The 16,887-nt window shown below is 38.4% G+C and overlaps 1 protein-coding gene and 1 long non-coding RNA gene across 6 annotated transcripts in view; one reads left to right on the forward strand and one right to left on the reverse strand.

The window, feature by feature from the left end:
* The window catches only part of LOC137424434 (tyrosine kinase receptor Cad96Ca), a 50,388-nt gene extending 35,692 nt beyond the window's left edge, over nucleotides 1-14,696 (reverse strand). Inside the window, exons 1-4 of one of the 5 annotated variants that reach the window (XM_068111885.2) lie at nucleotides 14,614-14,696; nucleotides 12,523-12,701; nucleotides 9,772-9,967; nucleotides 5,906-6,042 (exon numbers count right to left, since the gene is read on the reverse strand). In XM_068111885.2, coding sequence (XP_067967986.2) covers nucleotides 5,906-6,042; nucleotides 9,772-9,967; nucleotides 12,523-12,701; nucleotides 14,614-14,650 — 549 coding nt within the window. In that variant the 5' untranslated portion in view covers nucleotides 14,651-14,696. Of the gene's footprint in view, nucleotides 1-5,893; nucleotides 6,043-9,771; nucleotides 9,968-10,072; nucleotides 10,116-12,522; nucleotides 12,702-13,339; nucleotides 13,462-14,613 lie in introns of those variants that run through there. The other 4 variants (XM_068111884.2, XM_078775466.1, XM_078775467.1 and 1 more) reach the window with 4 other exon arrangements.
* Nucleotides 1-15,151, forward strand: part of LOC144891680 (uncharacterized) — a 38,790-nt gene extending 23,639 nt beyond the window's left edge. The window contains exon 3 of the long non-coding RNA XR_013623022.1: nucleotides 14,773-15,151. This is a non-coding gene — a long non-coding RNA (uncharacterized LOC144891680). The remainder of the gene's footprint in view (nucleotides 1-14,772) is intronic.
* The last annotated feature ends 1,736 nt before the right edge of the window (nucleotides 15,152-16,887 follow it).

Genomic DNA, 16,887 nt, shown 5'->3' on the forward strand with positions numbered 1-16,887 from the left:
CGTCCAGTCTCTCCCCTTCCCTCTCTCTCCCTCCAGACCCCAACTGAATCCTCCCCTCTCTTTCTCCTCTCCCCCTCTCCCTCTCTCTCTCTCTCTGTCTCTCTCCCCCACCGCTTTCCCTCTCCCACTTCTTTCTCTCTACCCCCCCCCCCCCCTCTCTTAGTATTCCCGTCAAACCCGGAGATTTAGTATTCCCGGGGGACCCTGCATTGCCTGGCTTGCCCCTCAACCACAGCTCAACTATGCCACCTCAACTACAGTCCTACTACCACAAGACATCCACCATTTAACCACCGCAATGCTCCATGGACCTGCCTGCACCTTTAAACTGCCACCAACATCTTGTGCTGTATGGGGACGTTGGCATGCACTCACCGCGACTAGCCAAGTCTCACCTGGACCAATGGACACACTGCGACAGGTCTGAAGAGAGCAGCGCGTGACCCCTACCCCCGGCAGGCATGCCTAGAAGGGGCGGGGCTTGACCTCCTTCCCTCACCAAATTCCTCACCCTTGCAGACAAATAAAAGGTCATGATCAGACAGCGATCAGAAAGAACAGATGAGAACAGATTAGACCTTGGAAATTATGGTTCAGCCATCAGACAAGAGTTCAGTTCAGACAATACTCTCGAGTTCCAGAGTGGAGGACGAGCCAGGATGAAGGTGCTGATCTGGGTGCTGAAGCTGCTTTAGGACTGGGAGAGGAACAAAGGAGTGCTGGGACAGGCCAGACGATCAGTGACCACCAAAGAACGAGCACAGATAAAAAGAGCTCAACCAGAATTGTTTCCTCTTGCCTCTCCCATAGTGCAGGCAAGTGAACAGCTCGTCAGCCCCCGTGTGGTGAGGCAGAGGTTGAACCAGCCTCACTCTGCTCTCTGTCTCTCTGAACTATCCAAGTTGTTTGAGCTCGAGTCTAAATTGGCACACCAATGTCATGTTAGTTAAGAATGTCAGAGGGATAACTAGTCAGGTAAGAATTTGTACTGTCTCTTTTGCTTTGCACATAATGCAACACACTAATATCCCCCATTGCTTGTCTTTTGCTGTAACACACCAATTAATGTATGTCTGCTGTACCACCTTGTAAAAAAACAGTATTGTTCTAAATGGACAACATACCTTCCTCGCTCCTCTGTAAATAATTATCCCCCAACACACCTATACCTCAAATCTGCCTGTGCAAGTCTTTTCTTCATGGTGTAGCATAGTCCGTACTAGTGATTAGTTGGGACGTTTTTCCCCACCAATTGCCTCCACACAAGCTTGTACTCGGCAGTTTTTGCTCGGCAGCACCCAACTACATACTACATAAGATAAAGTTCAGTATGCATTGAGAGCACGATCCCCGATTAGATAAGCTACATCACCCCCAGGTAAATGGTAATTAGATGGAGGAACCTAGGGCATCTGGTCGACTAATTGGCGTCTGTGGTTGATTAGCAACCCGCCTGATGACCTCAGGTATGGTAGTCTGGGAGGAGCCAGATAAGTGCCCTCTTGACAAACCCCAAAACCCTGTGCCGTACAAAATATATATATATATATATATATATATATATATATATATATATATATATATATACATACATACATATGTATATATATGTATGTATATATATATATATATATATATATATATACATATATATATATATATATATACATACATACATAATATATATATATATACATATATATATACATACATATATATATATACATATATATATATACATACATATATATATATATACATATATATATACATACATATATATATATATATACATATATATATACATATATATATATATACATATATATATACATACATATATATATATATACATATATATATATACATACATATATATATATACATATATATATACATATATATATATATACATATATATATATACATACATATATATATATACATATATATATATACATACATATATATATATACATATATATATATACATACATATATATATATATACATATATATATATATACATACATATATATATATATATATATATATACATACATATATATATATATACATATATATATATATACATACATATATATATATACATATATATATATACATATATATATATATATATATATATATATATATATATATATATATATATATATATATACATACATACATACATAATATATATACATACATATATATATATATACATATATATATACATTCATATATATATATATATATATATATATATATATATATATATATATATATATATATAGTATATATATATATATATATATATATATATATATATATATATATATATATATACATACATACATACATACATACATACATACATACATATATATATATATACATATATATATACATACATATATATATATACATATATATATATACATACATATATATATATACATATATATATACATACATATATATATATACATATATATATACATACATATATATATACATATATATATATATACATACATATATATATATATACATATATATATATATATATATATATATATATATATACATACATACATACATACATACATACATACATACATATATATATATATATATATATATATATATATATATATACATACATACATACATATACTGTACATATATATATATATATATATATATATATATATATATATATACATACTGTATATATATATATATATATATATATATATATATATATATATATATATATATATATATATATATATATATATATGTATGTATATATATATATATTGTTGTGTCGGTGGGGTAGTGATGACTTTAGACTAGGTAGATATTTGTATAGGTAGCCAGCTCTGTCGTGTCGAAACCACCATGTAATAAGTACCTGTTTAGCCTGGATGTCAGATAAGTTGTATATCTGTCCTCGTCACGAGGGGGCGGGGCATGTTAACTAGCTTAGGGAATAAGGGTAAATTATCCCTTGCATGTCTTACCCTTTGTGATTTATCCTTTGTCCCTTTTGGCACCGCACCATAGACACTAGTAGGAAGTGCCCATTAAATTGCACTAAATAACAATAAAAACCAACCGGAAGCCAGGCATCAAGCACTAGGGCTGACAATCCCCACTGGCAGGGACACATTGGTAAAGGCAGCATCACGCGCAACGTTGCCAGCGCCCCAGATGACTTGACGACCCCGACGAGATCCCACCAGTGATCGGAGCTAAGTGCACACACACCCCATTATTTTCCAGGTTATTCTTCCCTTCGTCTGTGTTAGTCTGGTGTGGGGGATGTCCCGTTTAGAAACTTAGTTTATCGTCACGTTTTCTTGGTATCGGCATCCGTTTTAATAAACCTGTTTCTTTTTGTACATTTAAACCCGTTTTGTTTGAGTTTATTTTTTGCAGATTCGGGAACTGCCGGCGATCGCGACAGGTAAGACCCTTCGGTTTTCCCTTCCCTTTCTTCCCCCGTGTATAAAAATCCGCATTTGAACTGAACGCCTCGGAGTAACGCTCGATTGCCTTCCGTGACTCTCCCGGTGTTAAATGAGAGCAGTCACACAACAATATATATACCAAGAACAAACAACCAAGAAAAGCTACACAAGGTAAGCCCTTTGCTGATTCAAACTATATCCGAGTTCCTCTACAGCTGCAAAACATTCACCAGTAGATATATGAGAGTTCCAATGCTACATGACCCCCTTTGTGAGAATAAGATCACTCTCTGTCCTTGCATCATCATTGGAACAGGGAGGACAGCTCGCTGGAGACATGGACGTTGCCTCACAATCCCTCACCTCCACCACATTGTTCCCACCACCCTTCCAGTCCCTGCGCCGCACTTTGCCTGCGTGCCAGCAACCTGCAGCCACCACCGGCTTTGTTCAAGACCTCGCCTGATTTCCCTTTGCCAGTAAGAGTGTGGTGTGTGGCCTCATAGCGGGTTATGATTGTTTATTCCTTTATCATAAGTTTGCATATTCCCCTCTCCCTATACATGCCTGGAGGGTCCCTTGCTTTGTTCTGTTCTCCACGTCTCGTCCACCTCGTCACCCCATATCTCTTTTATTTCCTAAAAAATAAACCCGTATAAAGGTAAGAGACGTTTTCCCATCTTTTGCCTCGTGTGCACGTTCCGTCGTCAAATTCAGCTTAATTGGGAATGACCTTGGGGAATCGTAAGGTAAATCCGAGCGTAGGGTAACTCTTATTTGAACGCAGTCTAGCTGGTCACCTGTCAGCTGTTCGCGGGATCAAAGCACCCAGCTTTGAGGCTCATCGCGTTTGCGAGCCTCCGACATGACAGTTTGTACGGGGTGCACAGAGGGGGGAAATTGGGGGCAGGGCGAGGGTAAGGGGGTTGGGACAATTCCAACATACTTACATACATAATAAAAAGATGGTCCTCTGACAGTTTACTATATTGCATCTACCTATATTTACTATGTTGGTCAAAATAATACGTACACAACTTATTGCTTGTTGTGTATTTGCAGATTATTTTGTACAAAAACGATGGGGGCAAAAGTTTCCTGCTTGGAAACAAGTTTATCTACTCATGCTGGTACCAAGCATGATAAACCCGTTCCGTCATAACATTTCCTGAAATAATGATTTCCATTGCTGGTTATTCAAATCGTCACCTGTGGACCGAAGCGAATGCTTGGAGTACATAGCGAGGAGGGTGTCAAAAATTCCGCCATATTTATAATCAGATTCAATGACGTCATGGTTAGAACGTCCTCTCCGAGCATGGGCGGTTGGCGGTTAAAACCCCAACCGAGTCATACCAAAGACTTTGAAAATGCTACTTGTTGCTTCCTTGACGTTCAGCATTTAAAAACGACAGAGCACGAACGAACGACCATAGGTTGGCAACCATAGCACTTGCTTTCATGGGCGTCATGGCCTCCTACTGCATTGAAGTTCCTTGCAAAGAAACTCATATTGTCATTATACTGTATTTGTATGCACCAATCCCAAGTGTAAGTAAAAGGGAAGGATATAACTGGAAAACAAACACATGATATAATCCGTGTAACTTAGCTCTTCGAAAACGGAAACCACCCTCAAACCCACCAAGGCCTCTCCCTTCCTCGTAGAACATGGGGTGTGTTTAGCTCCTGAACTCTTGATGCTCATCTATTTATTAGGTACGCAAAAATGGAGGCATTGTTGACCCACACCATCCTTGACCTTCTCTCCCTTTCCTGACTCCTCACTCGTCCCACAAAGCCCTTCCTCCTTCGTTTTATAAATTTCAACGTCCTCAACTTCATACGCCTTATGAACTGCATTACGACAAACTCAAAAACGGAATCATAATATAGTTAATGTCCTGAGAAATGCTCACCTTCGCTCCTTCATTCCTCTTTTCTCCCGCCCCTGGAACAAACTCCCTCACTCTCTTCAATCCCACTCCTCCCTCCAGGTCTTTAAAACAGCTGTTCACCACCATCTCTTGTCTTCCCCCATCCAAAACCTTGATCTTTTCTACTCCCGATAACTCACCCCAGATCCACTTTTTTGAAATCCCAACTTCTCTCCTGGAAGTCCTAGCAGTGCCCATGTCCAGTTTTTACCTCCCCCCCCCCTCCTCTTCCCATGCCTCCTCCTCCCCCCAAGCCCTCTCCCTCCCACAGATCTCCCAATGTCCCTGCTCTCCATCTTGTCTCCCGCTCCCTTTATCTTATGTTTTATGTGTCAGTTTGTCTTTTTGTGATTAATGTTAGCTCTTACACGAGCCTCGACCTTGCGTACAAAAAAAAATAAAAATGTAGTAAAATTAATATGACATGCACAGGAAGAAGCAAAAGTCAATGTCCTCCTCTCGAAACTCATTTACCTTTGACTTTACCTTGTAAAGGAGAACGCACAACCCACAGAACATTGCGAACAAGGCAACCACAACCGCCGCACTGATGGCGGCTATCCCAGTCGACCTTGAACGGGCGCCCATCTCCGGTCGCTCTGGTTTGTCTGTTGTGGACATATCTGGGACAAAGCGGAGGAAAGGAAACGTCAGACTGCTCTTCTTCACCGGAACACCTGGTCAGCCTTTACCTGTGGAGCACGTGAAGCAATAAAGTCTTTCTTGGACCTATAGAATAGTAGGACTTGGCCTACAGGTGCGCACAATCATGTCTAAGCAGTGCAGCCAGAGTTCAAATCCTGACCCAGGTGGACGTTAAAGACCTGACCCAGGTGTACGTCGTGAAGAGGAGGCGAGTTATCGCCGGCATCCTGGCCAAATTACAGATTCCTGCCATAACTAATACTGGGAGAGATATGGCAAACTGCCCGGAGTGACCCTGACATAGAAACGGTAACACGGAGTATGGTACAAGGTACATCGGAACTAGCAGGACATCGGGTTGACGCTCATGGACATCTACTATCTACATAATTCGTACCGAATAATTTATTTTTAACCTGATCCCTCCATATCAAAGTTTATCAAAGGGAAGCTTTACCGAGACTCAAATTACATCAACTTATCATCAGTAACTACGTCGGACCCATGTTGAAGTCTGACGTCATATCTTTGTATATGAAGAAACAGTTGCCATTTAATTGAAACACTGTCAGTGAATGAATTGGAAAAATAATTGGTAAATTTGTTCAGGGTTACCGAGATAGCTCACCTACTCTTCGTAAATGACACCGTGGGGTCTTTACCATCCACCAAATAATACCGGCAGACGGGACACCCGGCTTAACGTCCATCGGAGGGAGTGCACGTGGAACCTCAGGATGGCAGTTTCCAAGTTTTTCCTTTAAATTTTTTAGTTTGGTTTCTTTTCAACCTTTTCATTTTTAAATTTGGCATCTATCTATAATTCCAGTAATCTCTGTACGTTTGTACGTCTGTACGTTTGTCTGTGACCGCTGTTTCTCGACAACTACCGGTCCGATATACTTGAAACTTGCCAGGTATATTGCTGGGGACCCGAGGATGTGCCTTTTCAAGGTTTGAAATTAATCGGACAATTACTTACCGAGCTATGGCGATTTAGCCGTTCGCCGTTCGCTTTGCCGTTGCGAATGGACCAAACCATTCATGTAAATAGAGGGGGGGGGGTTCTGTGGTCGTTCGCTTTGGCTTTGCGAATGGACCAAACCATTCATGTAAATAGAGGGGGGGGGTTCTGTGGTCGTTCGCTTTGGCTTTGCGAATGGACCAAACCATTCATGTAAATAGAGGGGGGGGGGGGGGTTCTGTGGTCGTTGCGAATGGACCAAACCATTGTTTTTTTTTTGCAGTTTTTTTTTTTTTTGCAGTTTTTTTTTTTTTGCAAGGAACGGGCACCCACGTACGGGCACGTCCTAGCTTATATATAGTACGGGCATGCCCTAGTAGTTTACAAAGTCAAGTAAGTTACATTTTGTGTGATCGTTTTATTTGAAACGCCATTATTAGCCCATTCGCCGCACAGCAGGAGACGGGGTTTTTGCAATCACTTCTGTCTGTCTGTCCTGGAATAATTGACCTGAAATTTTAACAATTTGCATATTGGGTCAATTGTGTCATATTGGGTTTGGTATTATTGAAATTTGCATATTGGGTCATATTGGCATGTTGGTAGTATTGGGTCATATTGGTTATTGGGTCAATTTGCATATTTGCATATTGGGTCATATTGGCATATTGGGTCATATTGGGTCATATTGGTTAATGGGTCAATTTGCATATTGGGACATATTGGTAATATTTGGTCATATTGGTTATTGGGTCAATTTGCATATTTGCATATTGGGTCTGATTGGCATATTGGTAATATTGGGTCATATTGTGTTTATAGGTTAATTTGCATATTGGGTCATATTGGTTATTGGGTCAATTTGCATATTTGCATATTGGTAATATTGGGTCATATTGGTTATTGGGTCAATTTTCATATTGGGTCATAATTGGCATATTGGGTCATATTGGAATATTGGTAATATTGGTTATTGGGTCAATTTGCATATTGGGTCATATTGGCATATTGGGTCCGATTGGCATATTGGTAATATTTGGTCATATTGTGTTTATAGGTTAATTTGCATATTTGCATATTGGGTCATATTGGTTATTGGGTCAATTTGCATATTTGCATATTGGGTCATATTGGTAATATTGGGTCATATTGGTTATTGGGTCAATTTTCATATTGGCATATTGGGTCATATTGGAATATTGGTAATATTGGGTCATATTGGTTATTGGGTAAATTTTGCATATTTGCATATTAGCATATTGGGTCATATTGGAATATTGGTAATATTAGGTCATATTGGTTATTGGGTCATATTGAATATTGGTAATATTGGGTCATATTGTGTTTATAGGTTAATTTGCATATTTGCATATTGGGTCATATTGGTTATTGGGTCAATTTGCATATTTGTATATTGGGTCATATTGGCATATTGGGTCATATTGGAATATTGGTAATATTGGGTCATATTGGTTATTGGGTCAATTTGCATATTGTGTCATATTGAATATTGGTAATATTGGGTCATATTGTGTTTATAGGTTAATTTGCATATTTGCATATTGGGTCATATTGGTTATTGGGTCAATTTGCATATTGGGTCATATTGGAATATTGGTAATATTGGGTCATATTGGTTATTGGGTCAATTTGCATATTTGCATATTGGGTCATATTGGCATATTGGTGATGTTCATCATGGTCAAATTGCATATTGGTTTGCATATTGGGTCAAATATTGGGTCATATTGGGTATTGGGTTTGGTTGGTATTGGGTCAATATTTTGCATATTGGGTCATATTGGCATATTGGTGATGTTCATCATGGTCAAATTGCATATTGGTTTGCATATTGGGTCAAATATTGGGTCATATTGGGTATTGGGTTTGGTTGGTATTGGGTCAATATTTTGCATATTGGGTCATATATATATTGCATATTGATCATATTGGTTCAATTTGCATATTGGTTTGATGGTTCACCAATGAAAAGCTAGAAACTGATTGTTTTTTTATATCAAAAGGTCAAAGTTCAAGGTTGCATAAAATATCAATGTCAGTCACAATAATATGTTAGTCACCCAATATGACCGAATTATTCGAGTGTAACCTGTGTGCGCAAGAAGATCAAAGGTCACAAAATCATAAATTTCCATCCGATCGACTTGAAATTTGAGCAGAGTTTGCACATTGGGTCACCGAAGCCAATTGCTTTTGAGATCAATAGGTCAAGGTCGCCTAAAGGTGTCACTCTTTTTGTATTATGAAGCCGTTTTGGTCAGGTTTAGCATATGGAAGAAGAAGAAGTCTCATTACAAAGCGGATGCGGATGGGCTTTGCATTTTCAGATGCCTTGTAGTTAATATTATTTCATATGTAGTGTGTGCCTGTTGGTTGCATCATTTTCTGGAAGTGTGGCTGTGCCACTGTTGCGGTGCCCGTGTTCCCAGTAAGCTGGTACTCATTTTTCCCACCTGGGAAGGATGACAGGCTTATTCAACCCACTTGGTGTTATTTAACAGCACTACAGGGGCTCAAACTGAAGACCCTAAGATTTTAAGGCCGCCACCTTAATCGTTAAGCCAACACGAGACATTAAGACATCATTAAAAAGCCTTTATAAGATTTAGTTTGATTATTTGGACAAGAGTAACTCTTCCATGACTCCTCCCAACACTCCACCCCCATCCGCCCAGTCACAAATAGAACAAATTAATTCTCTACTCATGTAACTCGTACTTACTACGAACTTCCAATGCTGTGTACACCCATTTAGGGTGGCCATTTTGCTGCCACCGACACAGGTACTCTCCAGCGTCAGCATAGGTTACTCCCATTATAACCAACGAGTTGGTCTCATCCATGAAATGCCTTGGGTCCTGAGAACAACTTCCTGCAGACCCTCTTAAAATGTATTTTCGAAAGACTTGTAGTATGAACTGGAAAAGAAAAATGGGAAATAGCAAATGATTAAAACAATTACTGTGGCCTTCGCCTCTATCAAACAAAATTGCAAATAGTTCTCTCTTCGTAAAGTGTTGTACCGCGAAACATTTCTCTGCGCTCTCCTCTTCCTGTAACTAGTCTGACGTCAAACTCAAATCTTATCAATTCCTATTTCCTGTTACACCCCAACCAACTCTGATGCACGACCACAAACTCTGCTGTTTTACTCCCATATAACTCTTACAAAAATGTCCTATTGGTATCCTATAAGATATATTATCGGATGTAAAAAATATTATATAGGAAGAATTTTTTTTCAACTACAACTTATAAATTTTTATGAATATTTTCTTTTTGATTTAATATTTTCCCAAATTATAATAATTGTAATTTTTTTATGGCATGATCATATAATCTCCTTTAGGAATGATCCCTGTGTATGGAATGTCATAAACACAAGTGAGTAAAATATTTATGACATTCTACACTCAGGGATATAATTTTCGTTGGTATTTAACAGTTTAGCTGGGATTTTGTATATTTTACAATAAAACTGAAGGTATCCTTATAAATCCCTTGAATATTTTTAATCTGTTAAACAATTCATCATATAGGTTACTTTTCTATAGGATTCCTGTTGGACATTTTGCTGAGGGAAAATACATGACAATGAACATTTTCCATCATCAGGTTCTGATAGAACTTTGATTTCGAACTTGGAATCTGCACAGTTAGTGGCAGAGATCATGGGGTTTTAATCATTAATGACCTTGGAAAAATTTGCACTCTGCCAAAATGAGCCATCTTTAAAACATTTAAGTGTGACGTCATTCGTTGCCAGTGAAATACCCAGACATCTTCATGTTTAAATAAGTCGTCATTCCGAGTGTCATACTGTATCAAATTTGGAAATAATAGGGTTATAGAAATCCAAATATACTACAAATAAACATTTTCCCTTTTTTACGCAGAAGTCGAGGCTCATGGAAGAGATGGATGACAGAGGGTATAGCGCCAACAGACTGATGGGAACAGGTGGACAAGAACGCTCAAACGCACGACGGTAAGGTGAGTACCAGCTAGGGGTTCGCATAAGCGAAGGTAGAAAACTCAGGTGTTTCAGAGCGGTCTCATACATACACAAGAGAACAGGTGCATGGGGGAATGGTGCTTAAAAATTTGGGAGGTTAATAGTTGTTTAATAATAGTTAATAGTTGCTCCACCTGTTCCCATCAGTCTGTTGGCGCTATACCCTCTGTCATCCATCTCTTCCATGAGCCTCGACTTCTGCGTAAAAAAGGGAAAATGTTTATTTGTAGTATATTTGGACTTCTATAACCCTATTATTTCCAAATTTGGTTCAAATTGGGTTCAATCCATTATAACGATCGCTTAATGCTAAATAAGAGTTAAATACAACCAGAACACTTTTGAGTAATGTGAAAAAAAAATTCTTTCCATAAAGCTCTCCAAAAGTCAACCTTCCGAATACCTTATTAATGTAATAAAATGTACAAATTCGATTGTGATAATCTCAAATATTTGAAAAACCAAGCATGGGACGACATCAGCAGAGGATGATTAGTTTGACATCTATTTTCCGTCAATATTTTACAAAATTTGTACATAGACGAAAAAAATGTCAAAATTCCCAAAACTTGTTCTCCGGAAAAACTTTTCAAAGAAACATGTAGTTGCTCACTCTTACCTAATATGGAACTTTGAAACCAAATGAAAGTCTTTCAATATAACTTTGTAAAATAATTTTAGAAAAAGTTTCCTTCTGGTTTCGTTTCAATGCAGCATAATGAATACAAGGATATAGAGAAGAATGTTGTACATCATTGTGAAATAAAAACATAGAGGCAACACCCCTGGTGATCACCTGGTAGAATAAACAGTATACTGCACTGACTAAAGGTATTTAAACCAATTTCAATGGTTGCTAGAAGACAGCGTATACTAACATAATCATAAGACTTTAAACAAACAAACAAAAAAGTACCTATTTTGGGGGGCAACCCGGTACATCACGGGGATGAAGGTTGTGGTGAAGTTTCATTGAAATCGTGTGTGTAGTTTCAGAGGAAAAAGCAAATTCCTATTTTGAGTGGTCAAACCTGGATCCACTTTGACCCCCGGTAAACCCCCTTAGACCCCAAATTTTTAATGCCGTGAACAAACTTTAGTCACAACACAACAGATATCATTTGTGCCAAATTTGGTCGCAATCCCATCAGAGGTTTCCGAGAAGAAGTTGCAAGTGTTTACGGACCGATGGACGGACAGACGGACCATCGCAAAAGATCCTCGGAACTTAGTTCCAGGTGAGCTAACAAGGGGCACACTTTTATAGATTAAGTAAAGACGATCAGTAAATGCCTAGTATTGTGCATGACAAAGCCCTGCTGTGTATTTGCTTTAGAGCAGAGGTACTTGTGGAGTAACAACCGTAGTGGTTGTTGTCGGATACCCAGTGGTTTTGGGATTCTGGAACCATCAAATTATCCTTGCGTCCATTTAAATATATATATTTTGTGACTGTACCTCCTTGTCGTTGTAACACTTAATTTCCAAATTCTTCTGGGATTCATTCCATTTTCGCGTCCAACCCACAATCTCCAGACCATTTTCTGTTGGAATGCATGGGAGAGTAGCATTGCCACCAATGAAGGCAATGACTTCATTCCGTGATGCAGTTGAGTGGTAGGAGAAAAACACAGTGGCTGAGAAGTGGGCAAAGAGAACAGATTAGATGAAAGAACTTTAAAGAGAGACACAATGCTTTATGAACAGGTATCTCCGTATCTCCAGTAGATGACAATGAAGTACATGAGAAAATGTGTACCTTGAGCAAGACCCAACCAATGGAAAGACTTTGGGTAAAGAAAACCAGAACAATATGATTTCAATGCCCTATTGTATATATAATTATAATGAGCTCACTTTCGTTGAACTCGACGAGGACTAAGAAGAAGACCTGTTGGTCAAAACCTTAAAGTTTCAAATATATATATACACAGTGCATTCAGAAAGTATTCAGACCCCTTCACTTTTTTCACAGTGTGATGTTGCAGCCTTGTGCTGAAATCGTTGAAATTCATTTTTCCCTCATCAATCTACACCCAATAGCCCATAATGACAAAGAGAAAACAGGATTGTAGAAAGTTTTGCAAATTTATTTTTAAAAAAAAACTGAAATATCACATTGACAGAAGTATTCATACCCTTTGCTATGACACTTGAAATTTAGCTCAGGTGCCTCCCATTTTCTCTTGATCATCTTTGAGATGTTTCTTCACCTTGATTGGAGTGCACCTGTGGTAGATTCAATTGATGGGACATGATTTGGAAAGGCACACACCTGTCTATATAAGGTCTCACAGCTGACAATGCATATCAGAGCAAAACCAAGCCATGAGGTCGAAGGAACTGCGTGCAGAGCTCAGAGACAGGATTGTGTCGACGCACAGATCTGGGGAAGCCGACAAAAAAAAATGTCTGCTGCATTGAAGGTTCCCAAGAGCACAATGGCCTCCATAATTCTTAAATGGAAGAAGTTTGGAACAACCAGGACTCTTCCTAGAGCTGGCCGCCCGGCGAAACTGGGCAATCGGGGGAGAAGGGCCTTGGTAAGAGAGGTGACCAAGAACCCGATGGTCACTCTGGCTGAGCTCCAGAGATCCTGTGTGGAGATGGGAGAAACTTACAGAAGGACAACCATCACTGCAACACTCCACCGATCTGGGCTTCATGGCAGAGTGGCAGACGGAAGCCAAACAGTTCAATGTTGGTGTCATCAGACCACAGAATCTTGTTTCTCACAGTCTGAGAGTCCTTTAGGTGCTTTTTTGCAAACTCCAAGCGGGCTTTCATGTGTGTTTCACTGAGGAGAGGCTTCCGTCTTTACCAAGGCCATGTACATATATATACATATACATATATATACATATACATACATATATATACATATACATACATATATATACATATACATATATATATATATATATACATACATATATATATATATATATATATATATATATATATATATATATATATATATATACATATATATACACATACATATATATATATATACATATACATATATATACATATACATACATATATATACATATACATATATATATACATATACATATATATATACACATATACATACATACATACACATATACATATACATACATATACATATACATACATATATATATATACATATACATATACAGATATATATATACATATACATATACAGATATATATATACATATACATATACAGATATATATATATATACATATACATATACAGATATATATATATATATTATACACACATGTGTGCACACACACACACACACACACACACACACAAGGAATGTTCAAAAGTGTTATATGTACAAGATACCCACAATAGTTTAAGACAGCTCATGTATTATATATTTTTCAATATAGAGGTATACTCATACATAATTGGTAAGAAATTTTTATGAATGTATATGTTACCATTATGCTTCATTCCACTTTTAATTTGACATGTCATGAACGATTTTGATTGTCTCGTTCATATAACATTTTGAACTCTCCTCGGATGTGTACGATATCTTACCAACAAGTAGTTGTAGGGAGCCGTATATTTGATCCATCGTCCCTCATTCAGGGGGGTTCTGTGCTGCTAAGCATAGAAATGCCATATTTATATCTATATATATATATATATACCCATATGTTTAACCACAAACAAGGACACCGCAATCTCTCTTTGCAGATATCCTGTGCATCACACCGTGTCTACTAGGCTGACCGCTGCTTACGTAAAGCGTAGATCTTAACAACGATGGTGAGAATATAAATTGTTGAACATACGCAAGTCACCAAACCAAAAAACTTCGTGGACTTTGCCAATGTGAGATTTATCCATACCTTAGTAATATTAAAAATAAACCATCGACGTAAATCTAAAAAGCTTAAACATTGTACGTTTGTCTCATGTTATTTTTTTAACTTGCATTTTTGAATTTTTGAATTGTATTTTACTCTATTTTGATGAATGTTTCAATGTTTTCAAATGAAGAAGCATTGTTTTAGTGGATTACCAATGCATTGCAAGACATGCAGGAATGAGTAAATAAAGTGATCAGAACACATGTGAAACTGACCTTCTGACCTCTATGCACTGCATGACGTCACGGCATGTAGTTAACCAAGTGATACGATGCAGCTTTCCTTATCAGCCTGGAAAGAGAAACCCAACAAACAGCAAACAGACGTAGGATGGCAATTGAACGTAGACTCAGACGTTTTATGGTCGAACAAGTAAAAACAACAATACGTTGATGCGGAACATTTGGTACAGGATTGTTTACCCTGAGCAAGGTATGCAGAAAGTGAATGAAATCAACAGGACGTTGATTGAGGTATGCCATCAACTGCCATCGGAAGCAAGGAGAAGCTGACGTTTCGGGCATGGACCCATTAACAGAGCAAAAGAGGGACACGGGATAGGGGCGAGGGCTCATGTATGGTGGGGGTGAGTCAGGGGTAGACACCGTCAGAGCGGGGGCAGCAGTCAGGGAGCACGAGCACGTAAAGGTGAGAACGACTGATTTTGACAGGGAGGGTCAGGGTTCAAAGGTGAGAAGTCAAAGGGACTTTGAATAGGATAAAGGTGAAAATAATAGGGTAACAAATAAGAAGTAACAAAAGATTAGATCAATAAACTGAAGCAACTTTAAAAAGTGATACAAAAAACTGGAAACTGCCACTTTATAACTGCTGGCAGTGATGACCGGTTTCCTCCGCCTTCCCGCTTTCACATTATTATTATTTTTTCCGCATCAGTTTATCCCTAGATGATGCTCAAGAAATTTCATCCTGATCGGATGAAGTTTTATACACATCAAATGATGACGTCATAACGGACGCACCTGTGACATCATCATTCACATGTCATTCTGCATGGACAGTGCTTTACAATGAGACATGTCTCAATGTTTTCTGTGCAGCGCTTTTGGAGATTTGGGTGGTGCAAAGCTTTTCGGTTTTTCCAAGATGGCGCCCATACCACGTGACGCACGACGTCAAAATTATCTTGAAAAGATTCTCGATGACAAAGTGCTCCTTTGGTGAAGATTTCCTGTCAATCGGTCAAACTATTGCAGAGAAAACGATTTTTGAAGGAAATAAATCCGGAAAATGGCAGTGCCACAATCAGTTACATGGCCTGAGAAAAAAGTGGTGTTGTTTCTTCTTCTTTCAACAATAACGACTTCTAGCTTCTAGACCGTACAACCAACCATGTTGAAATTTTAAACACTTATTCCCCTTGATGATATCTACATTACATTAAAATTTAAAATCGATCAATGCAGCGGTTCAAGAGATAGAAGCTTTTAAAGATTTTCTTTCAATTATTTATTGTGGCCAAACCATGTGACTTATCGAAACTTCCCAAGTATAGTTTTAACTTCCCCAGATGTGGAACGTTTGTGTAAAGTTTCCACTCGATATCTTCAAAAATTAGGGAGGACTGGGCCGGATTTAGGAATGGGCAAGCTGGGCAGTTGCCCAGGGGCCTCCACAGCCAGGGGGCCTCCACATATGGACGATCAGAAGAAGCTGCACTCTCACTGTCTGAAAATTTCGAGTTCAGAATTTTCTTCCAGTAATTGATCAGTTTCTGAGTTCATTGGAGCAACGATTGGAAGCCTATGAGAACACCTGTTCTCTTTTCGGTTTCTTGCGTAAACTGGAATCACTGGACTGCGATGAAATCGAAGCAGCTGCAGCAAAATTGGTTGCTGAGTACAAGGATGATCTAGATCAAACACTTGGTGTTGAACTTGTGCAGTTTGCAGCCTTCCTCACTCATTTACTGGAATAC

Source organism: Myxine glutinosa, chromosome 4 (genome assembly GCF_964187855.1).
Source record: "Myxine glutinosa chromosome 4, kmMyxGlut1.1, whole genome shotgun sequence".
NCBI classification, from domain to species: Eukaryota; Metazoa; Chordata; class Myxini; order Myxiniformes; family Myxinidae; genus Myxine; species Myxine glutinosa.